At 35.9% G+C, this 27,297-nt stretch overlaps 1 protein-coding gene across 2 annotated transcripts in view; it reads left to right on the top strand.

The window, feature by feature from the left end:
• TEX11 (testis expressed 11) overlaps positions 1 to 27,297 on the top strand; it is a 279,061-nt gene that overhangs the window by 88,005 nt on the left and 163,759 nt on the right. For both annotated transcript variants that reach the window (XM_034649574.1, XM_034649575.1), the window contains exons 11-13: positions 2,886 to 2,981; positions 15,441 to 15,522; positions 18,185 to 18,263. In XM_034649574.1, the coding sequence (XP_034505465.1) occupies positions 2,886 to 2,981; positions 15,441 to 15,522; positions 18,185 to 18,263 (257 nt within the window). The remainder of the gene's footprint in view (positions 1 to 2,885; positions 2,982 to 15,440; positions 15,523 to 18,184; positions 18,264 to 27,297) is intronic.

Raw genomic sequence — 27,297 nt, 5'->3', positions numbered from 1 at the left:
GTGAATATAGTGGAATATTATTCAGCCTTGAAACAGAAGGACATTCTGACACATGCTACAACATAGATGAACCTTGAGGATATTATTCTAAGTGAAATAAGCCATTCACAAAAAGACAAATACTATATGATTCTACTTAAGTGAGGTATTTTGAGTAGTCAAATTTATAGAGACATAAAGTATAATGATGGTTGCAGGAGTTTGGAGGGAGGAGAACATTGGGGGAGCTATTGTTTAATGGGCACAGAGTTTCAATTTTGCAAGATTAAGAGTTCTAGAGATATATGATGGTAATGGTTACACAACAGTATGAATATACTTAATACAACTGAACCATATGCTTAAAAATGATTAAGAGAGTCAATTTTATGTGTATTTTAACACAATTAAAAATAATAAAAACATTGTTACAGTGTCACATCATGGCATGTTATATAGGAATGAGAATAAATCAGCTACAGTAATTGCAACAGTATGGACGTTCTTGCATATAATGTTGAGTAAACAAAACAATGTATAAAGTAGCGCATACTGTATGACTCTCTAAATGTAAATGCCAAAAGCAAGTAGAGCTAATGTACATGGTGTTGGAAGACAGGTAATTGGTTACCCTTGTCTGGAACAGTGTCTGAAGTGAGTCTTGAGGTGAGCCTGTTGCTGTTAATGTTCTGCTTCTTGGTTTCTGTGGTGTTAATACACATGTGTTCACTTTGTGAAAATTCAGAGCTGTGCTCTTGAGATTTTTTTTTTTAAAGATTTTTTTTTTTGACAGAGATAGAGACAGCCAGCGAGAGAGGGAACACAAGCAGGGGGAGTGTGAGAGGAAGAAGCAGGCTCATAGCAGAAGAGCCTGATGTGGGGCTCAATCCCAGAACGCCGGGATCACGCCCTGAGCCGAAGGCAGACGCTTAACCGCTGTGCCACCCAGGCGCCCCTGCTCTTGAGATTTTTGAACTTTTTTGTATGTGTTGTATACTTTAAAGTTTCAAAAACAGAATTTTAAAACTAGTATAAATGAAACAATTTTGGGAAAATAAGTGATAAACTGTGTGGTACAGTAAAGGGGAATGTCAAGATTGGCTAGAGTAGCTGAAGAAGCCTTCTCTTAGGAAGGCCTTGAAAAATGGATGGAATCCATACAGTGAAAATGGGAGGAAGAAGGGAATACCAGGTAAGAGATCTAGATGAGATGTCTGGAGGAGAAAGTAAGGATGGAAGACTACAGGAGTTAGCCGTGTGATTAAAATGTAATATTCGGGGCGCCTGGGTAGCGCAGGCATTAAGCATCTGCCTTCGGCTCAGGGCGTGATCCCGGCATTCCGGGATCGAGTCCCACATCGGGCTCCTCTGCTGGGAGCCTGCTTCTTCCTCTCCCAGTCCCCTGCTGTGTTCCCTCTCTCACTGGCTATCTCTCTGTCACATAAATAAATATAATCTTTAAAAAAAAAAGACTCTCTCTCTCCCTCTCCCTGTGGTCCTCCCCCCTGCATGCTCTCTCTCTAAAATAAATAAATCTTTAAAAAAAATGTAATATTCATATTGTGAATTAGGGAGAGGTAAGGTTATGAAGTAGTTTATGAAGTAGCTTTTCTTTTGTGCTAGCAGTACTTTATTGAGGTATAATTTATATATTCTAAATTGCACAAAGCTTAAGTGTACAGCCTGGTGAATTTAGTATATCTAGATATCTTGTAACAACCATGTAGATCAAGCTACAGAAATTTCCATGACCCCCAAAAGTTCCCTTGGCCCTTTCCGGTTGATTGCCATTCATACCCCCAAGATAAAACCACTACTCTGACTTTGTGGCTGTAGATTATTTTTGGTTTTTCTTGAACTTTTTATAAATGGAATCATATAGTATCTACTGTTTTGTGTATGACTGCTTTTGCTTAACATAATGGTTTTGAGATTCATTCAATTTGCTACATCTTTCTGTTGTATACCTTTTACTATTAAAAAATCATTACAGTTTTTATCAGAGATGCCGCATTTACTCCATGAAAGTCCTCTGGGAAAGTTCATAAGTTGAGAGTTGTTCCACAATAATAGTAATGATGGTAAGGATATTGTATACAGCTTATTTGACCCATCTTCAGTTTTGAATTAAAAAACTCAGAAATAGGACACCCCAAGTATCATTTCTCTAGATTTATAGAGCTCTAATATGTCAAGATTATCTTTGCCTGGTCCTACTGTCCTCATTATATTTAGAGGATTCTTCATTGAAATAGAGCTCTTTCTTTCAAAATCTGAATCTGTAGTTAAATCTATCAATGCTGCCTAGAGTTACTCCCCTTATCAGTGTAAATCTGGCTAGAGAAACAGACTTAATTCAACAGTACATACTAATTTTGAACCTTAGCTGAGTTGGGAGAAACCTTCTCTATAGGAAAGCACATCTGTTCCTACTAAAATGATGGTATATGTGCTCTTGGTCTAATTGGTTAGTCTCAACTAGGCTATAAAGTCTTTGAGATAGGAATTATGTCTTTCTATTTATCTTTTTGGTGGAGGCCTAATGCAATGCTACCTATACAGTAGGTGGTAAGATGATTACATTAAGTAGTGCTGTGCTATCATTTCCTTTATTTGTAGGGTGGGGGTAATAAAGAAGTTCAATGCTAAAACACTGTTAGGAAAAAAATAATTGTATTAACACAGCTGTATTAAATTTAAATAAGCTATTATAAAATTCTTAGACAGTATTTGGTGTGGGCAGCATAATGGTGAGACATATCCCAAGACTATGTGGTTACCTAAGGAAACACTATTTCATAAAAATGACAAGTTTGAGAAGATGCTCGTCATTGTGTAAATGCTAGTCAGCTGTTGCACTGCAATTTAACCCTCACCTGAGTGCTTTTTTCTATTTTAAATTATAGGCTAAAGTTCTGCGGTTACTAGCCACTGCTTATTTGGATTGGGATGGCAGAGAATATTATGATAAAGCTCTCAGAGCTATAAACCTAGCAAACAAGGTATGAGAGGTTTCTGCTTTTGCATATTAACTTAATGAATTTTTTAGAGCTTCAATTCACATTTTGAAATGTAGTTTAGACATTTGCTTCAGTATTCCTGCTTCTTTTACTTAATTATTTGCTCTTTATTTTTTTATGATATGCAGATCACATTATAGTGGAAAATTAGAAGTAAAAAAGAAAATGGTAGTATTATTTGTACTTAGTAAAATTAAAGTATAATTAAATTGCTTTGATTTAGTGGCAATTCACAGAAGATACCAGATAAAACAAAAATGCTTTTCTCACATTAAGAACCCTACGTATTTCTTTTTTTTTTTTTTCAGGTGGTTGCCAGAGGGGAGGTGGGTAGGAGGATGGACGAAATAGATAAAGGGGTTCAAGAAGTACGAACTTCCAGTAACAAAATAAATAAGTCATGGAGATGAAAAGTACAGCATAGAGAATATAGTCAATAAGATTATAAAAATGTTGTTTGGTGATAGATGATGACTACACTTATTGTGGTGACTACTGAGTAATGTATAGAATTGTGGAATCACTGTGTTGTACACTTGAAACTAATATAACACTATGTTAATTATACTTCAATAGAACAAAGAAACATCCTTGGGTGTTTTTTTTTTTTTTAGCATCAGATTGTTTTGATCTGTTCTGCACAGAAAGGAAAAAATAAAATATACCTCAACAACAGATTTTTTGAAAAAATTGTCTTTTGCATGAAACAGAAAACGTTCTCTCTGCTGTTAGATTTTAGGGTAAAGAAGGAAATGGTGATAAAATAGGGAGATAATGGGATTTTGTTCAAAAAACATCAGTGGTGGGCACCTGGGTGGCTCAGTCGGTTAAGTGTCTGACTGACTGTTGATCTCAGCTCAGGTCTTCATCTCAGGGTCCTGAGTTCAAGCTCCACATTGAACTCCATGCTATGGAGCCTACTTAAAAAAAAAATCAATCAATAAATAAACAAACAAAAAACGTTAGTGGTTGACTTTCAGCTCATGTTCATACATACATTCACACGTATATGCCTCTACCCTCCCGGACAAAGAATATCGATAGGGTGATGACCATTTAAAAAGAGATTTAGAGGGGTGCCTGGGTGGCTCAGTTGTTATGCGTTTGCCTTTGGCTCAGGGCGTGATCCCCGGGGTCCTGGGATCGAGCCCCAGGTCGGGTTCCTCCGCTGGGAGCCTGCTTCTTCCTCTCCCACTCCCCCTGCTTTTGTTCCCTCTCTCGCTGGCTGTCTCTCTCTGTCAAATAAATAAATAAAATCTTTAAAAAAAATAAAAAATAAAAAGAGATTTAGGGGTGTCTGGCTAGCTCAGTGGGTAAAGCTGTGACTATTGGACTTGGGGTTGTGAGTTCAAGCCCCCATGTTGGGTGTACAGATTGCTTAAAAATAATAAATCTTTAAATAAGAAGAAAAGATTCATTTAGGATCAATGTATTTTACTTACTAATAAGGCAAATAATTATACTGATACTTTTTTCTCAGTTTTAATGTAAATTCCAGTCAGTTAGCATACAGTGTAATATTAGTTTCAGGTATATAATACAGTGATTCTCAACACTTCAGTACAACACCTGGTACTCATCACAAGTATACTCCTTAATTCCTATCACCTATTTAATCCATCCCCCCACCCACCTCCCCCCTGGTAGCCATCATTTTGTTCTCTATAGTTAAAGTCTGTTTCTTGGTTTGGCTCTCTTTTTTTACCCTTCTGCTCATTTGTTTTGTTTCTTAAATTCCACATGAGTGGAATCATATGGTATTTATCTTTCTGTGACTTAGCATAATACTCTGTAGCTTTGTCCACGTCATTATAAATGGCAAGTTTTCATTCTTTTTTATGGTTGAGTAATATTCCTTCATATATGTGTGTGTATATATATATATGGATAAAGAAGATGTGGTATATGTATATATGTATATACCACATCTTCTTTATCCATTCATCAATCGATGGACACTTGGTCTATTTCAATATCTGGGGTATGGTAAGTAATGCTGTTAAACATAAGGATGCATATGTCCCTTCAATTAGTATTTTCTGTTCTTTGGGCAGATGCCTAGTGGTGCAATTGCGGATCCTAGGGTAGTTCCATTTTTAACTTTTTGAGGAACCTCCAAACTGTTTTCCAGAGTCGCTGCACCAGCCTGCATTCCCACCAACAGTGCATGAGGGTTCCCCTTTCTCTACATCCTTGCCAACACTGGTTGTTTCTTGCGTTGTTGATTTTAGCTGTCTCACAGGTGTCAGGTGATATCTCATTGTAGTTTTGATTTGCATGTCCCTGATGATGAGTGATGTTGAGCATCTTGTCATGTGTCTGTTGGCCATCCGTATGTCTTTTTTGGAAAAATGACTATTCATGTCTTCTGCCCATTTTTTAGTTGGGTTATTTGTTTTGGGGGTGTTGTTTAATAAGATATGTCATTTGCAAATATTTTCTCCCATTCTGTAGCTTGTCTTTTAGTTTTGTTGATTGTTTCCTTCGCTGTGCAGAAGCTTTTTATTTTGAAGTAATCCCAGTAGTTTATTTTTGCTTTTGTTTCCCCTTGCCTCAGAAAACATAACTAGAAAGAAGTTGGTATGGCTGATGTCAGAGAGGTTACTGCCTGTGTTCTCCTCTAGGATTTTTATGGTTTCCTGTCTCACATTTAGGTCTGTCAACCATTTTGAATTTATTTTTGTGTATGGTGTAAGAAAGTGGTCCAATTTCATTCTTTTGCAGGTTGCTCTCCAGGTTTCCCAACGCCATTTGTTGAAGAGACTGTCTTTTTTCCATTTGATATTCTTTCCTGCTTTGTTGAAGTTTAATTGACCATATAGTTGTAGGTTCATTTATGTTTTTTTTCCTTTTCTGCTGTACTGATCTATGTATTTCTTTTTGTGCTATTACCATTATATTTTGACTACTACAGCTTTGTAATATCACTTGAAGTCCACAATTGTGGTGCCTCCAGCTTTTCATTTCTTTTTCAAAGTTGCTTTGGCTATTCTGGGTCTTTTGTGGTTCCATACAGTTTTAGGATTGTTTGTTCTAGCTCTGTGAAAAATGCTGTTGGTATTTTGATAGGGATGACATTAAATGTGTAGGTCGTTTTGGGTAGTACAGACATTTGAATAGTATTTGTCCTTCCAATTCATGAGCGTGGAATGTCTTTCCATTTCTTTTTGTCATCTTCAATTTCTTCCATTAGTGTTTTATAATTTTCAGAGTACAGGTCTTTCACCTCTTTGGTTAGTTGTTTCCTAGGTAGTTTTTGGTGCAATTGTAAGTGGGATTGTTTTTTAAATTTCTCTTTCTGCTTCCTTGTTATTGGTGTATTGTAGTGCAACAGATTTCTTTTTTTTAAAAAAGATTTTATTTATTTATTCGACAGAGATAGAGACAGCCAGCTAGAGAGGGAACACAAGCAGGGGGAGTGGGAGAGGAAGAAGCAGGCTCATAGCAGAGGAGCCTGACGTGGGGCTCGATCCCATAACGCCGGGATCACGCCCTGAGCCAAAGGCAGACGCTTAATCGCTGTGCCACCCAGGCGCCCCGAGTGCAACAGATTTCTGTACGTTGATTTTGTATCCTGTGACTTTACAGAAATTGTTTATCAGTTCTAACAATTTTCTGATGAGTTGTTTGGGTTTTCTATATAGAGTATCATGTCATCTGCAAATAGTGAAAGTTTGACTTCTTCCTTGCTGATTTGGATGCCTTTTATTTGTTTTCATGGTCTGATGCTGAGGCTAGGACTTCCAGGGCTATGTTAAATAGCAGTGGTGAGACTGGACATCCCTGTCCTTTTCCTGACTGTAGAGGAAAAGCTCTCAGTTTTTCCCCACTGAGGATGATATTAGCTATGGATTTTTCATATGTGGCCTTTATTATGTTGAGGTATGTTCCCTCCAAACCTACTTTGTTGAGGGTTTTTATTATGAATGGATGCTGTACTTTGTCAAATGCTTTTTCTGAATCTGTTGAAAAGATCAAATAGTTCTTATCCTTTCTTTTATTAATGTGGTGTATCACTTTGATTGATTTGTGAATATTGAACTGCCCTTGCAGTCCAGGAATAAATCCCACTTGATCGTGGTGAATAACTTTTTTTAATGTATTGTTGGATTCAGTATGCTAGTCTTTTATTGAGAGTTTTTCATTCACGTTCATCAGGCATCTTGGCCTGTCATCCTTTTTTTTAGTGGAGTCCTTATCTGGTTTTGGAATTACAGTAATGCTGACCTCATAGAATGAATTTGGAAGTTTTCCTTCCTTTTTTTGTTTTTTGGAATAGTTTGAGAAGAATAGGTATTAACTCTTCTTTAAATGTCTGGTAAAATTACCCTGTGAGGCCATCTGGCCCTGGAATTTTGTCTTTTGGACGTTTTTGGATTACTGATTCAATTGCTTTGCTGGTTATCAGTCTAAGTTTTCTGTTTCTGTTTCTTCTGTTTCAGTTGTGGTAGTTTATATGTTTCTAGGAATTTATCCATTTCTTCCAGGTTGTCCAATTTGTTGGCATATAGCTTTTCATAATATTCTCTTATAATTATTTGTATTTCTGTGTTGTTGGTTATTTCTTCTGTCTCATATGTGATTTCATTTATTTGGGTCCATTCTCTTTTCTTTTTGATAAGTCTGAATAGAGGTTGTCAATTTTTAAAGAAGATTTTATTTATTCATTTGAAAGAGAGACAAAGAGAGAGTGTGAGCATGAGTGGGGGGAGGAGCAGAGGGAGAGGGAGAAAGCAGACTCCCCGCTGAGCAGGGAGCCTGACATGGAACTTGATCCCGGGTCGGCAGGATCTTGACCTGAGCCAAAGGCAGATGCTTAACCGACTGAGACACCCAGGCACCCCAAATTTTATTAATTTCTTCAAAGAACCAGGTCCTGATTTCACTGATCTGCTCTATTGTTTTTTTTAGTTTCTGTATCATTTATTTTTGCTCTAGTCTTTGTTTTTTCCTACCTTTTGCTGGCTTTAGGCTTTGTTGTTCTTTCTGTATCTCCTTTAGGTGTAAGGTTAGGTTGTTTTTAGAGAATTTTCTTGATTCTTGAGGTAGATCTGTATTCCCTCATAGAAGCACTTTTGCTGCATCCCAAAGCTTTTGTACTGTCATGTTTTCAATCTCATTTGTTTGTTCTTTGATTTCCTGGTTTACCCATTCATTGTGTAGTAACATGTTGTTTAACCTCCATTTATTTATGGTCTTTCCAAATTTTTTCATGTGGTTGACTTGTAGTTTCATAACGTTGCCATCAGTAAAGGTGCATGGTATGATTTCAGTCTTTTTGTATTTGATGAGGCCTATTTCGTGGCCTAATACGTGATCTATTCTGAGAATGTTGCATGTGCGCTTGAATGTGTATTCTGCTATTTTATTTTATTTATTTTTTTAAGGATTTTATTTATTTATTTGACACAGAGAAATAGCCAGCGAGAGAGGGAACACAAGCAGGGGGAGTGGGAGAAGAAGAAGCAGGCTCTGGGGCTTGATCCCAGAACGTCGGGATCACGCCCTGAGCCGAAGGCAGATGCTTAATGACTGCGCCACCCAAGCGCCCCTGTATTCTGCTATTTTAGAATGGAATGTTCTGAATATATCTGTTCAATCCATCTGGTCCAGTGCGTCATTGAAAGCCCTTGTTTCCTTGTTGATCTTCTGCTTAGGCGATCTGTCCATTGCTGTGAGTGGCGTATTAAAGTTCCCTACTATTATTGTATTATTATCAATGAGTTCCTTTGTGTTTGTGATTAATTGTTTTATGTATTTGGGTATTTCCATGTTGGGTGCATCAATATGTACAATTGTTAGATCTTATTGCTGGATTGTCCCCTTTATTATTATATAGTGCCCTTCTTTGTTGTTATAGTCTTTGTTTTAAAGTCCAGTTTGTCTCATATAAATATTGCTACTCTGTTTTTTTTTTAAATATCCATTTGTGTGATAGATGTTTCTCCATCTCCTCATTTTTAATCTGCAGGTTTCTTTAGGTCTAAAATGAGTCTCTCGTGGCAGCATCAACATGGGACTTGTTTTCTTTCTTTTTTTTTTAGCATACAAAAATATTTTTAATATGCAAAACAAAATAGAATTAAAACAAGCAATTAAGGAAATTAAACATAATCTGAGACTATGCATCAAAATTACATCATGATTAATATTTTTTATCCATTTGTGTACTTTTGTAAATTTTCACTAAATATGCATTACATTTAAAATGAAAACAGTTAATACATAGCTTTTCAAGTTAAAGAAATGGATGAGATAGGCTCATATAACTTGAATACCCCAATCAGGAGTTCAGAGTTGGACTGAAAAGTGGGTTCTAGTCTTTCTGAAAGACAATGCAAAGGAGAAAACGTAAACGTTGTCATGATTCCACAATGCCCATCAGGGAGAGAAACCAGTTGTTGTGGAGACTAACAACTTGCTCTGAGGTCAGAACAAATGTCTCCTGTGAGTTCTCATAATGTATACCCAATGAATCTGTATGAAGTGATATCTTCAACATGACAGTAAATAGTCATAACTTCCACTGTGATGTTTCTTATATTGTCTTCATACGGGTTGATGGCATAACTTCAGTTGGTTATAAGCCTTACTACTGAGCCCAAGACAGATAGGTTGTAGAGTATCTATTGGTGATAGATTGTAGAGTATCTGAAAGAGAGAAATGTATAAACTGCTTTTACCTGAAACAGGCTTCCATTAATCTGTTTACCATTAATCTGGGCCCATTTAGGACCTTTATAGGACCTAACTTCTGAAAAGTTATATTGGTACTCCCCACTTCTTACCACTGTTTTCTCACACATATATACATACTAAAAGTCAAAATAAAAGTAAAAAGAATAAGTAAAAGAAATTCCAATAATAGTCTGATTTTTTTCATATTAACTAAATATCAAAAGCTAAAATCATTCCCTTAAGTATTTTTTCCCTATTTTTTGTTTTTTTTCTTGCTTTGATGATGTCCTAAACCACACAAGTTTGGTCTGCCTGTTGTTTTCTTATCCATTCTGACACCCTGTATTTTGATTCAAGCATTTAGTCCATTTACATTCACAGTAATTATTGATAGAAATGTATTCAGTGCCATTTTATTCCTTGTTTTGTTATTGTTTCTGGAGATTTTCCTTGTTCCTTTCTAGTCTTCATCATTTTTTAATCTTTCTTTCCCAAAGAGTCCCCTTTAAATTACTTGCAGGGCTGGTTTAGTGGTTACAAACTTCTTTAGTTTTTGTCTGGGAAACTCTCCTTCTATTCTGAATGATAGCCTTGCTGCTTTTGTCTTGCCATTTTTAAGATTTTTTCCTTATCACAATATTTTTCCAATTTAATTGCAGTATGTCTTGGTGTGGATCTGCTTTTGTTGATTTTGATGGGAGTCCTCTGTGTCTCCTGAATCTGGGTGTCTCTTTCCTTCCCCAGATTAGGGAAGTTTTCAGCTATTGTTTCTTGAAATAAATTTTCTGTGCCCTTTTTCTTCTTCTTCTGGAACTCTTATAATACAAATGTTATGATTCATGGAGTCACTAAGTTCCCTAAGTCTATTCTCATGTTGCATAATTCTTCTTTCTTTCTTTTGTTCAGCTTTATTATTTTCCATTATTTTGTCTTCTAGTTCACTAATTTGTTCCTCTGCTTCTTCTAGCCTGCTGTTCATTGCATGAAGCCTGTTTTCAGTCTCATTTATTGCACTCTTCATCTCTGATTCTTTCTAATTTTTTTAATTTCTTTTATTTACTTATTTGTTTTTTATTTAAATCTTAGTTACCATACAGTGCAATGTTGGTTTCTGGAGTAGAATTCAGTGATTTATCACTTACATACGACTCCCAGTGCTCGTAACAAGTGCCCTCTTTATTTTTTATTTTCTCAAGATTTTATTTATTTATTTATTAGGCAGAGAGAGAGAGAGAACAAGCAGGGGGAGCAGCAGAGGGAGAGGGAGAAGCAGGCTCCCTGCTGGGAGCCTGACTTTGGGCCCAGTCTCAGGACCCCAGGATCATGACCTGAGCCGAAGGCAGACGCTTAACTGACTGAGCCACCCAGGCGCCCCAACAAGTGCCCTCTTTAATATCCATCACCCATCTAGCCCATTCCCCCATCCACCTCCCTCCATCAACCCTCAGTTTGTTCTCTATAAGAGTCTCTTATGGTTTGTTTCCCTCTCTCCTTTTTCCCCCCTCTTCCCGTATGTTCATCTGTTTTGTTTCTTAAATTCCACATAGGAGTGAGATCATATGGTATTTGTCTTTCTCTGACTGATATTTCACTTAGTATAATATACTCTAGCTTCATTGATGTCATTGCAAATGGCAAGATTTCCTTCTTTTTATGGCTGAATAATATTCCAGTGTGTGTGTGTGTGTGTGTGTGTGTGTGTGTGTGTACCACATCTTCATCATCCGTTCATCAGTCAGTGGACCTTTGGTCTGTTTCAGTACCTTGGGTATGATAAGTAATGCTAGGGGTGTATGTATCCCTTTAAGTTAGTGTTTTTGTATTCTTTGTGTAAGCACCCAGTAGTGTGATTACTGGATTATAGGGTAGTTCTATTTTTAACTTTTTGAGGAACCTCCATACTGTTTTCCAGAGTGGCTGCACCAGTTTGCATTCCCACCAACAGTGTAGAAGGGTTCCTTTTCTCCACATCCTCACCAACACCTGTTGTTTCTTCTTTTGTTGATTTTAGCCATTCTGACAGATGTGAGGTGATAGGTCATTGTGGTTTTGATTTGCGTTTCCCTGATGATGAGTGATGTTGAGCATCTTTTCATGTGTCTTCTTTGGAGAAACGTCTGTCCATGTCTTCTGCCCATTTTTAATTGGATTATTTGGTTTTAGGATCTTGAGTTGTGCAAATTCTTTATATATATATATTAGATACCCTTTATAGGATATGTCATTTGCAAATAATCTCTCCAATTCCTTAGGTTGCCTTTTAGTTTTGTTGATTGTTTCCTTCGCTGTGCAGAAGCCTTTTATTTTGAAGTAATCCCAATAGTTTCTTTTTGCTTTTGTTTCCGTTGCTTCAGGGAACCTGTGTAGAAAAAAGTTGCTATGGCTGATGTCAGAGAGGTTACTCCCTGTGCTCTCTTCTGGGAATTTTATGGTTTCCTGTCTCACATTTAAGTCTTTTCTCCGTTTTGAATTTATTTGTGTGTGTGTGTGTAAGAAAGTGGTCCAGTTTCATTCTTTTGCATGTTCCTGTCCAGTTTTCCCAATACCATTTGTTGAAGAGACTTTTTCCCATTGGATATTCTTTTCTGCTTTGTTGAAAATCAATTGACCATATAATTATGGGTTCATTTCTGGACTTTCTGTTCTGTTTCATTGATCTATGTGTCTGTTTTTGTGCCAATACCATACTGTTTTGATCATTACAGCTTTGTAATATAACTTGAAGTCCTGACTTATGGTGCCTCCAGCTTTGCTTTTCTTTTTCAAGATTGCTTTGGCTATTGGGAATCTTCTGTGGTTTCATACAAATTTAGGATTATTTGTTCTAGTTCTGTGTAAAATACTATTGGTATTTTTATAGGGAATAGGATTTTCTATGTACAAGATCATGTTGTCTGCAAATAGAGATACTTTTACTTCTTCCTGCCAGTCTGGGTGTCTTTTATCTCTTTTTCCTCCCCTAATTGCTTGGCAAGCATGTCCATTACAATTTTGAATAGAAGTGGCAAGAGCAGATTTCTTTTTCTTGTTCCTGATCATAGGGAGAAATCTTTCAGTATTTCACCATTCAGTATGGTGTTAACTGTGAGTTTTTCTTAGATGCCTTTTATCAGGTTGAGTAAGTGCCCTTCTACTCCTAGTTTTTTGAGCATTGATTCAGCTACTTTGAAGATTTTTATTTATTTATTTACTTGAAAGGGACAGAGAGCATGTGTGAGTGAGCAGAGGGAAGAGCAAAGGGAGAGGAACAAGCAAACTCTGTGCTCAGCACAGAGTGTGACACAGGGCTTAATCTCTCGACCCTGAGATCACGACCTGAGCTGAAATCAGGAGCTGGACACTCAACTGACTGAGTCACTGAGGTGTCCCATGATACAGCTACTTTGGATAAGTTTGACATTACTTGATAAAGTTGAACTTAACCATATCCAACCATCCAGCAACTTCACTCCTAGGTGTATACTTTGGACAAAAAATGTTGCATTTGTATACTAGTAGAATTGTACAGAAGCTAATGCCAGGATTGTTCAGAATAACATTTGGGTTGAAAATAACTTTGATGTCTAAAGTAGAGCGGGTAGATAAATTCTGATATAGTCATGCAGTGGAATAGTGTACAATAGTCCTCAAACTTTAGCATGCCTAAGTATTAAGTAGATTTCCTATTAAAACACAGTGTTCTTATTTATTACCTTACTAAACAAGTACTAGAATTTATGTTGAAAACTTTTCATAATGCAAATCAATAATAATGATTTTTTCCATTTTCTTAAAAACAATATCCACACATACATAGTTTATAGGGCCCCACCCCATATTTTCTGGTTCAGGAGATTTGGGGTGAGACCTGCATTTCTAATAAGTTTTTCAGGTAATGCTTATCAAGGAATACCCTTTGAGGACCTTGGTATAGAGTAATGGAAACAAATAAATTCCATGTATCAACATAAATGAACCTGAAAATCATGACATTGAATGAAAGAAGCAAGTCCAAGAAGAATTTATATTTCTGTTTAAGTGAAGTCAAATGCAGGCAAAACTAAACAATATATTGAGTATAAAGAAGAGAGAGGGAATTACTGCATAAAATTCAAGGTGGTGTTTACCTTTGTGGGGAAGACAGGAGGTTGCAAATGGGCAAGAGTATACAGGAGGCCTGTGGTGGTTGTATTCTGTTCCTTTATCTGTGTGGTTAGTGCAGGGGTGTTTGTTTTATCATTACTCTGTAAACTATGCATATGTATTTTATATAATCATGTGTGTATGTGATAAATTTTGCACTAAAAAATGGCAGAGTTATCTTTAAAGCTTGCAGGAGAACTAGACAATAAATAAAAGGCAGGCCAAGTATAGAAAGAGCTTCACAAGAGACGGCATATTACAGTGGAAAGATTATGGCCCTTATAGCGTGAAAGATGTGAATTCAAAGTTCAATTCTACCACTTACCAACTATGTCATTGTGTGTAAGTTACTCCATCTGGGCCTCTAGTTTCTCATCTGCAAAACAGGATTTATAGATAACTTACTTTGAAAATTTGTTGTACCTGGATCCTTTTTTTCCAATAACTGGCAAGAAGAAAAAAACAAAGTAGAAATCTAAGGAATAAGAGTGAGAAACAATAGTGAGAAAACTTATAGAAAAGACAAGGATATTAATTATAGGGAGAAAGCTGATGGATTTAACAGGTAGTTATGATTTCTGAAAGTGTAGTTTCAGGAGACAAGGATACACCCTACAATGCAAATGTTTATAGAAGTGAATCCATGATTATACAATGAAAGCAAAGTGTTGTCCATTCTCTGGAGTTGTTTGGTAATGAAATCAAAGGGAAAACCAGAACATCAACTTGTGTGAATATAGTAGACTGAAGGAAAACAGATCCCTCCAAGCTCTGGAAGACCTGTACATCTCTGAAAGTAAAAAGAAATTGACCTATTCCAACATATCTGTCAGGAAATGTGGCAATGCAATAAATTAAAACTTGCAACCTTGGTTTATTATTTGTATTGATGGCATCTATATTTGCAAACCCTTCTAATACGAGTGCATACCTTCCCTAACTTTCCATTCTTAAAGCATCTCACACATGAATTGCTATAATTATTTGCCAAGGTTAGAGCTAATGAGTACAGTGTTCATGTAGAGGCTAACTGGCTTTGTAGAGAGAAAGGTTCTCTTCTGTGGGCCTAGACTGCCCTTTTAATCTGAGCCAGCTGTTTAAATACATATCCTGTCAGGCAAAAGCGGAACCAGGCAAGAGACCACAGATAGTGTAGAACCAGCTAACAAGGATTTGGAACAACCATTCGGAGTATGTTGTTATTAATAGTAAATATGCCTGACATATCCTATAGGGAAGACAGTACATTTTCATTTCTTTCAACCATATTTCCGAACGACCTTACTTGTTATTAAAATCTCAAGAGAAAGCAAATATAATTGACATGTGGAGTTTTGCTTATCAAGTCAAGAATATGGCCTAACATTCACACAATTTTAAGAGTTGACCTTTCCATTAAGTGCTTGCCACTCAATCAAATGTTTAAATGTTTTTTTCCTTGTATTATTTCATTTACATTAAATAAAATATCAGAAAATATCCTCAGGGATAAACCGGATTTTATCATCTGATCTTTTCTAATTTTGATTTTCTTTGATCATGAGTCATTCTGCTGTGGTTGAATAAAACAGGCAATTACTTGAAAATTGTCTTTTACATTCTACAGTTTTAATGTCATTGTGCTTTCTCTGTTTAAAATAGGAACACTTAAATCCAGCTGGGCTTTTCTTAAAGATGAAAATCCTCTTGAAGAGTGAAATAGCTAATGAAGAACTCCTTGAAGGTATCATCTCTGGGTGTGAAGAACACACAATTTTGAAATATCATTGCCAGTTTGTTTAATATAGGATTTTTTATAGTATGCTAACAATAAGGGCAATTTGATGGTGACTGAGAAGGAAATTGATCACGTAGGAAAAGGAGAAGCTTGTCAGCTAGGAAGAAAAAGAGAAGGAAGAGGGAATAGTTGCAGATTTAATAGGTAGTAGAAAAAAGAGCTGACTAAAAACTATTAGGTTTTTGTTTGTTTGTTTTGTTTTGTTTTGTTTTTTAGTTTAGCAAAAATTGCAGCTGCCCTTCTGAAGTTGTCTACCACCATGAAAAAAGATTAACTTTGGATGGAAAAAGCCTTTGTAGTGCTTTGCTTTTAATTAATTACTTGTATAAACATTTCTATTTGTTTTTCAAAATTATTTTTTTAAGATTTATTAATTTTTTTAGAAGGTGGGGGAAAGGCAGAGGGAAAGGGAGAGTCTTAAGCAGACTCCGTGTTGAGTGTGGAGCTCGACATGGGGCTTGATCTCAGGACCCTGAGATCACGACCTGAGCTGAAACCAAGAGTTGGACGCTTAATGGACTGCGCCACCCAGGTGCCCCTTTTTCAGAATTCTTAAGGGTCTAGAATGTACACCTCACAAAGTAAACATCCTGATATACATCTTTGAGTCATTTGGCAAGTCACTTAATTTTCCTGTGTTTCCGTTTCTTCATCTTTAAAAGAGATGTAATGATAATGTCTACCTCATTGTGTTATTCTGAGAATCCTTGAGAAAATGTATGTAAAGTATTTAGCAGCATGCCTGGTGCAGAGTTAGCGTGCAAAACCTGTTACCTATTATTGTAGCTATTATTATTACTGTTACCACTGCAATAAGTCTCTCTATGCACACTGGCCCCTTAACAGTATTTCAGTTATGTTTAGCCATAAAAATAATTTAAATTCTTTTAATGTGTATATGCTTTATTTTTTTCTATATAAAAATATAGTTACATTATAGAGCTGCATTATTTTTACTATGTAAAATTATATGCTAGTATAATAACTAATTATTCCATAAATAATAACAGTTTTTAATAAATAGGATAATAATCAAATTTGGTAGTAGCTCTAAATTTAGTTCTAATTTAGTACTTCTGAAACTTTCTGTGACCTCTAGAGTTTTAGCTAATCCCTAGGAGACCTTAGAAGCTGAAGTGTATAGAGGATTCTGTATCTCTAGGTAACAGTATCATCTCAGTATACACAGGCTGAAAAATGTTAGGAACCAGGAAGACAACTCTACTTTTTTTCCACTAGGAAAATAAACAAACCAACTAACCAATTAGAGGAATAGGTTTACTCAAACCAATACAATATAGGACAAGCGGAGGGATTATAGAGTCACCTACTTTAAAGTTGATTAATCTTAGATTAGAATTCCCCATTATAATATTTACCAAAATGCAGATAAACAGCAGAGTTTAAAATGAAACTATTTGCCCGTATTGTTTTCATTTCATCTAGTCTCTTGATATTCAGAGTAATGAAGTTGCAATGTCAGATTACAAATTAGGAGACTTCCCTGAATCCAAGTTTTCTATACCTTAAAATATTAAATTATCTTTTACTTTGTTGTATTGAGAGAATGTATGAAACTTACATTTTCATTTCAGTTTCCATTCGTTTCTTTGCTACTGAAAGTACTTTACTCTTAGAATGGTCAGTCTTAACTGCTGGCATTAGAATTTCACTGGTATTTTTTGTAGTAGAAAAGGTGGAAAAAATATACAAAATTTTTTTATTATGAAAGGGTAGCACATACCCATTAAGGAAACTTTTGGAAAATACTAAAAATATCCATAGTCCCGCCATTTACTGGAATATAAGTTCCTTGACAATAGGGATTTTTGTGTGTATTGTCCACTGCTGGGTTCTTAGCACCATGCACAGTTCCTGGCACAAAGAATACACTCATTAGATATTTGGTAAATAAATAGTCTGAACACAATCACTTCTAGCAGTTTGATCATTTATTTCCAGTGCTTTTTCTATTTTGGTTAAATATGTTTGTTATATAGAATTTTGACCATATAGTACATGTAGGCTTTATTTTCTGATTTTTCACTTACTAATCTTATAAACATTTTCATACTAGAGCATATTCATTTTTTCTATGTTATTTCATACTCAACACTTTTAATGGTTTTTGTAATAGTTTATCACCTGCCTATAGTGGACACTCAAGAATATATTTCCTTTTTATTGTTATTGTGTCTCTTAAGATTGGTGATACATTCCCATTTTCCAGATGACAAAACTAAGGCACAAAAAGACTAAGTAACTTGCCTATAGCCATATAGGTGGCAAGTGATTTCAAATATAAGTCCATCTGACTTCAGATCCCAAGCTTTTAACCACTGTGTTCTTAGCATACAGTCTTGCCAAATTGCTTTTCAAAAAGATTGTACCAAGTTACTTTGCCATCCATGTAAGAGTACCTGTTTCACTACATTCTAGCATTGGATGTTACTATTTTATAAAAAGATTTTGATAAATTATTAGGCAAGGCATGGTATATGGCAAACGTTTAGAAAGTAGATTTTGAACAGAGGAAAATTACTGAAAATAGCTAAGCTTCCTCAGAAATGAAGCTGATATGATTATTTCATTTTTTTTTCTTTTTTAGCTGTCATGGAAATACTGCATCTTGACATGTCTTTAGACTTTTGTCTGAACGTTGCTAAACTGCTGATGGATCATGAAAGGTACAGTAGAATTGATTTTCTTTTCTCTAAAGACTAACATTTTTAAGGTTTCCATTAATATATATTGAATATATCCATTTATATCCACCCATCTTCACAGAGCACCGCATCTGCCATTGTGCTGATCCAATTAGAAGATGGAACTGCTTGCTTAATAACTTAAACAGTCAAGAGTCAAGTTAATTTTAAAATTAACGTTAAAATTTTGAAAAAGAAGTAAAAGGAGAAAGGAATAAGGTAGTTGGGGCTGTAAAAAACAGGAGTTAGGCCTAGGTGAACCTACAGGGCAATGTCCGGTGGAACAAGAAGGCATGAGCGAGTGCAGTTCTACGAGTAATGCACCTCTCTGGCTCTATCTTTATGGGACCATTAATGTCAAAAGGGATCTTAAAGTATTTACAGACCTCTTAATGGTTCCCAGACTTCAGTGTGCATCAGAATTACTGGGGAATAAGCACTTGAAAAGTTGCTCAACATCATTAGCCATCAGAGAAATGCCAATCAAAACCACAATGAGAGACCACTTTGTACCCACTAGGATGGCCGTAATCAAAAAGACAGATAATAACAGATGTTGGCAAGGATGTAGAGAAATTGTAACCCTCATACACTGATGGTGGGAATGTAAAATTGTGCAGCTGCTTTGAAAACAGACTCTTAGTTCCTCAGTAAGTTAAATAGAGAGTTACCATATGACCCAACAGTTCCACTCCTGAGTTAAATAGGAAACGTATGTCCATAAAACACTTATTTATGTGAATGTTCATAGCAACGTTATTCTTAATACTCAAATGTGGAAACAATCAAAATGTCTATCAGCTGAAGAATAAGTAAAGAAAATGTGGTATTCCCATACCATGGAATATTATTTTGCAATAAAGGGTGATGTATGGAACTGTTGAATTACTATATTGTACACCTGAGATTAATGTAACACTGTATGTTAACTAACTGGAATTTGAACCTTTAAAAAATCAAGAAAAATAGAAAGAAACAGAGTACTGATAAATGTTGTGACATGGATGAACCTTAAAAACATTATGCTAGGTGAAAGAAGCTAGTCACAAAGATCATATATTGTATCATTCCATTTATATAATACTTCCAGAACAGGTCCATTTATAGAGACGGGAAGTAGATTAGTGGTTGCCTAGGGCTGTGAGAGTTGGGGAAAATGGGGAGAGACTGCTAATGGGTATGGCATTTCTTTTTGATGTGATGAAAATGTTTTAAAATTGATTGGGTGATGGTAGTACAACTCTGTGAATATACTAAAAACCATTGAATTGTGTACTTTAAATGGATGCAGTGTATGGTATGGAAATTATACCTCAGTAAAACTGTTATACAGAATGATCACTAGAGAACTTTTTAAAAAATAGAGATCAGGCCCTGCCTTACTCCAGTGAACCCAGACCTCTATTCTTTATTGGTTCTCCAAGTGGTTCTGAGAATCATTATTTTAGGTGAGTTAGTAAACATTTTCTATAAAGGGCCAGGTGGTGAGTGTGAAAGCACCTGTAGAAAATCTGTAAATAAATGGAAGTGGCTGTGTTCCAATAAAGCTTTATTTACAAAAACAGGTGGTTGGTTGGATTTGGCCTGCAAGCCATAGCTTACCAACCATTGTTGCAGACCAGTCTCCTACCTGACACATGACTTCTTGGATGAGAAGTCATTCAGCCTCTTCTGGAATATCTATGGAAGAGGGGATTGTAATGATAATAATTATTATTACAATTAGTATTAAATTAATTATAATAATATTATAAATAATATTAATAATATTATAAATAATATTAAATTAATTAATATTAAATTAATAATAATAATAATGTTTCTACAAAGCTGGAACACAAAATTTTTCTTATATACAATTGATATGTATTTTCCAGTAATTTCTAAGGCTGCTAGTTCTGCCATGTGGTAACATCAAAGTCTTTTACTTGACAGTTCTTCCCCACTTTGTTCTAACATTGTTCATTAATATGGTCAGTCATTTCTAGTTTGTAAGTATGGTAACTGGAAATGAACATAATACTACAGATGTAGTCCAACCAACAGTATCCACTTTTTATGTTCTAAATGTTCTAAACCTGCACTATCCAGTATTGTAGCAACTAGCCACATGCAGCTATTTAAATTTAAATTAACTAAAATTAAAATAAAAAAATTTAGTCCCTCAGTTACACTATAGATATATCAAGTTTCATTAGCCACATGTGGTGAGTGGCTATAGCTTACTGAACAGCACAGATAGAGAACAATTCCATTATCATAGGAAGTTCAACTGGACGGTGTTGTCCGAGAGCCTGTGTTTCTTTTAATGAAGCCAGTGTTAAGATTAGCTCTTTTCTCACAGCAACATCACATAGTGAATTTACTGGGCTTAGAAAACTAGATCTTTACAGTATCAGTTGGTCTCATCTCTGAATTCCATATCCTTTACTTTTATGATTGAGTAAGTATTCAATGGCCACACTAAAAGGAAAAACCTAGTTCTTTCCTGCTGTGTGTTTTTCTCATGTATATTTCTTCCCTCTGAGTATCCTTTACTACTCACATAAAACATTTCACTTCTTGTCACTAAATATGTGGAGGTTTTTCCCCACACCATGCAATTCTCTGTGATACTAGTGGGTCCTCCACTTCAACTCAATTCCCAACACTGTCTGCCCAGAGATAGCATCAAATCACAGAGTTTAAGGGCTTGGTCTCACAAGACTGCCCCCCCCCAACATACTTCAGAAGCCAGTTGCAAGCCCACGTTATCACCTATGTTTCTGACCAACTGGATATAGATCAGAGGTTCCAACACCCCCCTCCTCAGGTTAAATTAATTTGTTAGAGTGGCTCGCAAAACTTAGGGAAACACTTATGTTTACCATAGACATGATAAAGGATACAGATGAATAGCCAGATGAAGAGATAAATAGGGTGAGGTCTGGGTGAATTCTGTACACAGGTGCTTCTGTCCATACGGAGTTGGGGTGTGGTACCCTCCTTGTGTTAATGTGTTTACTAGCCTGGAAGCTCTCTGGACTCTGCACTATTGGAGTTTTATGGAGACCTCCTCATGTAAGCATGATCAATTATTAATTCTATTTCCAGTCCTTCTCTCTTCTCTGGAGGACTTGGGGTGAAGCTGAAAATTCCAAGCTTCTAATCATGGCTTGGTTATTCTGGTGATCAGCCCCCATGCAGGAGCCATCCAGAGTAACCTCAATAGAACAAAAGATGCTGCTAGAGCTCTTATTACTAGGAAATTACAGGAGTTTTAGGAGCTCTGTGTCAGGAATGGGGTAAAAAACAAATATTGGAACAAGAGATGCTCCTACTCTTCTTATCACTTAGGTAATGACAAGGGTTTTATATCTCTGTGCTAGGAACCAGGGGCAGAGGTCAATATATATTTTCTATGATCCCACATCTATTATATAAGCTATTAAGTTTCAACCTGATTGTTATAGCTTATTTTTTTCATCTGTTCTAATCCTGTGAATTTTAATTCTATCATGTGGTATATAACTCTTCCCAGTTTATGTTATCTTCAGATTTTGTAGGCATTCCAACTGTCTTCATCCAATTCATAGTAGCAAACTTTCTCTTAAAGGACAAGATAGTATATATTTTAGATTTCTGGACCACACAGTTTCTTTTTTTTTCTAGTTTTTTTTCTTCAAAATTTTATTTAAACTCTAGTTAACATATAGTGTAATATTGGTTTCAGGAGTAGAATTTAATGATTCATCACTTACATACAACACCCAGTGCTCAACACAAGTGCCCTTCCCCGCCCACCTCCCCTCCATCAACCCTGAGTTGTTCTCTGTCGTTAAGAGTCTCTTACGTTTTGCTTCCCTCTTTTTTCCCCTTCCCTCATGTTCATCTGTTTTGTTTCTTAAATTCCACATATGAGTAAAATCATGGTATTTGTCTTTCTCTGAGTTACTTCGCTTGCACAATACTCTACAGCTCCATCTACATCCTTGCAGATGGCAAGATTTCATTCTTTTCTATGACTGGGTAATATTCCATTATATATATATATATATATATATATACCACATCTTCTTTATCCACTCATCTGTTGATGGACCTTTGGGTTCTTTCCATAATTTAGCTATTGTTGATAATGCTGCTATAAACATTGGGGTGCATGTGCCCCTTTGAATCAGTATTTTTGTATCATTTGGGTAAATACCTAGTAGTGCAATTGCTGGGTCATAGGGTAGTTCTATTTTGAACTTTTTGAGGTACCTCCATACTGTTTTCCAGAGTGGCTGGACCAGTTTGCATTCCCACCAATACTGTAAGAGAATTTCCCTTTCTCCACATCCTCGCCAACACCTGTTGTTTCTTGTGTTGTTAATTTTGATTTGTATTTCCCCGACGATGAGTTGATGTTGAGAATCTTCTAATCTTTTCATGTGTCTGCTGGCCACCTGGATGTCTTCTTTGGAAACATGTCTCTCTATTCGTGTCTTCTGCCTAGTTTTTAACTGGATTATTTGTTTTTGGGGTTGAGTTTGATTAGTTCTTTATAGATTTTGGATTTTAACCCTTTATGAAATATGTCATTCGCAAATATCTTCTCCCATTTTTTAAGCTGCCTTTTAGTTTTATTGATTGTTTCCTTTGCTGTGCGGAAGCTTTTTATCTTGATGAAGTCCCAGTGGTTCATTTTTGCTTTTGTTTCCCTTTTTTTTTTTTTTTTTAAAGATTTTATTTTTATTTATTCGACAGAGATAGAGACAGCCAGCGAGAGAGGGAACACAAGCAGGGGGAGTGAGAGAGGAAGAAGCAGGCTCATAGCAGAGGAGCCTGATGTGGGGCTCGATCCCATAACGCTGGGATCACGCCCTGAGCCGAAGGCAGATGCTTAACCGCTGTGCCACCCAGGCGCCCCATGCTTTTGTTTCCCTTGTCTTCAGAGACATGTCTGGTAAGAAGTTGCTGTGGCCAAAGTCAAAGAGGTTGCTGCCTATGCTCTCCTCTAGGATGTTGATGGTTTACTGTCTCACATTTAGGTCTTTCATCCATTTTGAATTTATTTTTGTGTATGGTGTAAGAAAGTGGTCCAGTGTCATTCTTGTACATGTTATTGTCCAGTTTTCCCAACACCATTTGTTGAAGAGACTCTTTTTTTCATTGGATATTCTTTCCTGCTTTGTTGAAGATTAGTTGACTGCATAGTTGTGGCTTCATTTCTGGGTTTTCTGTTCTGTTCCATTGATCTAAGTGTCTGTTTTTGTGCCAGTACCATACTGTCCTGATCACTATAGCTTTGTAATAGCTTGATGTCCGGAATCATGATGCCTCCAGCTTTGTTTTTCTCTACCAAGATTGCTTTGGCTATTTGGGGTCTTTGGTGGTTCCATACCAATTTTAGTATTGTTCGTTTTAGCTCTGGGAAGAATGCTGGTGGTATTTTGATAAAGATTGCATTAAATGTGTAGATTGCTTTGGGTAGTGTAGACATTTTTTTTAAAGATTTTATTTATTTATTTGAGAGAAAGAGAGAGAGAGAGCATGAGGGGGGAAAGGTCAGAGGGAGAAGCTGACTCCCTGCTGAGCAGGAAGCCTGATGCGGAACTCGATTCTGGGACTCCAGGATCATGACCTGAGCCGAAGGCAGTCACTTAACCAACTGAGCCACCCAGGCACCCCAGTAGTGTAGACACTTGAACAGTATTTGTTTTAACAATCCATGAGCATTGAATGTCTTTCCATTTCTTTGTGTTATCTTCAATTTCTTTCATCAGGGTTTTATAGTTTTCAGAGTACAGATCTTTTACCTCTTTGGTTAGGTTTATTCAGGTATCTTATGGGTTTGGGTGCAACTGTAAATGGGATCAATTACTTGATTTCTCTTTCTGCTTCTTCATTAATGGTGTATAGGAATGCAACAGATTTCTGTATGTTGATTTTATATCATGCAACTTTGCTGAATTTGTGTATCAGTTCTAGCAATTTTTTTGGTAGAGTCTGTCAGGTTTTCTACGTAGCGAATCATGTCATCTGCCAGAGTGAAAGTTTGACATCTTCCTTGCTGATTTGGATGCCTTTTATTTCTTTTTGTTGTCTGATGCTGAGGCTAGGACTTCCAGTATGATGTTAAATAACAATGGTGGGAGTGGACATCCCTGTCTTGTTCCTGACTGTAGAGGAAAACCTCTCAGTTTTTCCCCACTGAGGATGATATATATGTGTGGGTTTATTTCGGGGGGGGGTTCCTGTTCTATTCCTTTGATCTGTGTGTGTGTGTGTTCATACCAGTACTATACTGTTTTGATTATTTTTTCTTTGTAGTATTATGTGAAATCCAGGAGTATGATACGTCCAGCTTCGTTCTTCTTTCTCAATATTGCTTTGGCTATTCAGGGTCATTTGTGGTTCTGTATTAATTTTAGGATTCTTGTTCTACTTCTGTGAAAAATGCCATCGGTATTTTCTCTTTTGTTGGTTTTTTTTTTTTATATTGGGGTAATTCCAGCTTCATTAAATAAGTTTCGAAGTGTTCCCTTCTCCAATTTCTTGGGAGACTTTGAGAAGGATTGACATTTATTCTTTAAATATTTGCTAGAATTTGGGAGTAAAGCCATCTAATCCTGAGCTTTTCTTTGTTGGGAGATTTTTGATTACTGCTTCAACCTCTTTGCCAGTTACAGGTTTGTCAGGTTTTCTATTTCTTAATGATTCAGGCTTCATAGATGGTTGTGTCTCTAGGAATTCATGCATTTCTTTTAATTTCTGAGGCATCAGTTGTAATGTCTTTTTTTTTCATTTCTGATTTTATTCCAATCTTTTTTCTTAATCTAGCTAAAGATTTGTCACTTTTGTTTATCTTTTCAAAAAACCAACTCTTAGTTTCATTGATTTTCTTTTATTGTTTTTCTAATCTCTGTTTCTTTTATTTCTACTCTAATTTTATTATTTCCTTCCTTCTGGAAGTTTTATGGCTAGTTTGTTCTTTTTCCTATTCCCTTAGTTGTAAAATTAGGTTGTTGATTTGAGATCTTTCTTGTTATTGAATGTAAGCATTTATAGATATAAATTTCTCCCTTAGCGTGGTTTTTTCAATTTCCTGTAAGTTTTGGTAGGTTATATTTTCATTTTCAGTCAGTCTTAAGTTTTTTCTAGTGTTCCTTGTGATTTATTCTTCATTTCATTGGTTGTTTAAGTGCGTTGTTTAATTTCTACAAATTCTAAATATTTTCAGTTTTTCTTCTGTTACTGATTTGTAACCTTATCCTTTTGTCATCAGAAAAGATACCCTGTATGATGTCTATCTTTTAAAATCTATTCAGGGGCACCTGGGTGGCTCAGTCAGTTGAGTTTCTGACTCCTGATTTCAGCTCAGGTCATGATCTCAGAGTCGTAAGATTGAGCCCCACATTGTGCTCCACAGTGGGCATAGAGCCTACTTAAGATTCTCTCTCTCCCTAAAAAAAAAAAAAAAAAAAAAAAAGTTTCTCTCTCTTCCTCTCCCTCTGCCCTGCTCTTGCTCTCTCTCTCTCTGTGAAATAAGTAAGTAAGTAAATAAATAAATAAAATCTACTGAGACTAACTTTGTGGCCTAACATTTGGTCTATCCTGGAAAATGTTCCATGTGCACTTGAGAAGAATGTGTATTCTGTTACTGGGTAAACTGTGCTATATATGTCTCTTGGTTTATTGTGTTGTTAAAGTCCTCTATTTCTTACTTTTGTCTGGTTGTTCTATCCATTTTTGAGAAGAGGTCTTGAAGTCTCCAACTATTATTGTAGAGCTCTATTTCACCTTCAATTCTCTTAAGTTCATAGTCTCTTATTATGGTTTTATCTCCTTGCTGTATTGGATTTTTAATTAATGTATAATGTCCTTTGTCTTTTGAAACTTTTTAAATTTTAAGTCAGTTTTGCTATAAACACCCCTGCTCACATTTGGTTACTATTTGCATGGAATATCTTCTATCATTTCACTTTCTACCTGTTTGTGTCTTTGAATCTAAAGTGAGTCTCTTCTGGACAGTGCAGTTGGATTCTATTTATCCATTCTTCCAATCTCTGCATTGTGATTGGAGTTTCATCCATTTGCATTTAAAGAAATTACTTATAAGGAGGGACTTTTGTTATTTTATTATTTATTTTAAATATATCTCGTTTTTTTGTCCCGCATTTCCTGAATACCATCTTTAAGACTGACAAACTTTTCTTCCCAATTCTACATTCTAAAGGAATTTATTGCATAGCGAAGCATTTGCAAATCAGTGGACCACAAGCTGTATATGGCCAGATATGTGTTGCATAGGGATGAATTGCCAGCATTTAACAATTTTAAATAAAAATCAGGATTTCTGACTTCTCTGGAAAAAATTGAAAAATCTGGAAACATTTGGTCAGTATTCCCACTAAGCAACAATCGTTTGGAGCTAAGTGGCCATTGCCTCCTTTAGATATTGGGGCGTGTATTCTACAGTTTGACATAGTCCACACACTTACTTATTTTCTACTTTATCCTGTGTCAAGTTGTCACTTGTCTTTTTTTGTGTTGTTATTATTTGTAGAGTGGATATTAGAGGAAATTGAATGTTTATGGCACCCACATCTCTTTTAAGAGTGAGAGAATGTAAGCTAGACTGAGAGGGCGTTTCAAGAAAATAAGAAAGAACACATTTCTTTGTGATGGAAATAAAAATTCTGGTGTGTTTAATGTATGGTGTGTGTCTGTGTCAAATGAATACAATTTAGAAACTCATTATAAAGCAAAATGAAATTGAAACTATGGCTAGTATACAGTAAAGTGAGGTCATGAAAACTTAACTGAATGAAATAACCAATACTGTTATAAAATGCAATTTTATATTTATATATTAAGAAAAAGATTGCCCAGGAATCAAACACTTTCACAGATGACAGTTTACAGAAGAGTGTCTATTGGGAGAGGCATAAGATGTGTTCGTAAATTTCAAATGCAAATCTAATCTGAAATCCTGTTGTTTGGCGCATTGAGGATATGGTCGGTAATTTATTGGACAGATTGCTTTAAAAGG

Source organism: Ailuropoda melanoleuca, chromosome X (genome assembly GCF_002007445.2).
Source record: "Ailuropoda melanoleuca isolate Jingjing chromosome X, ASM200744v2, whole genome shotgun sequence".
Classification (NCBI taxonomy): Eukaryota; Metazoa; Chordata; class Mammalia; order Carnivora; family Ursidae; genus Ailuropoda; species Ailuropoda melanoleuca.
This window is presented reverse-complemented; position numbering and strand designations above follow the sequence as displayed.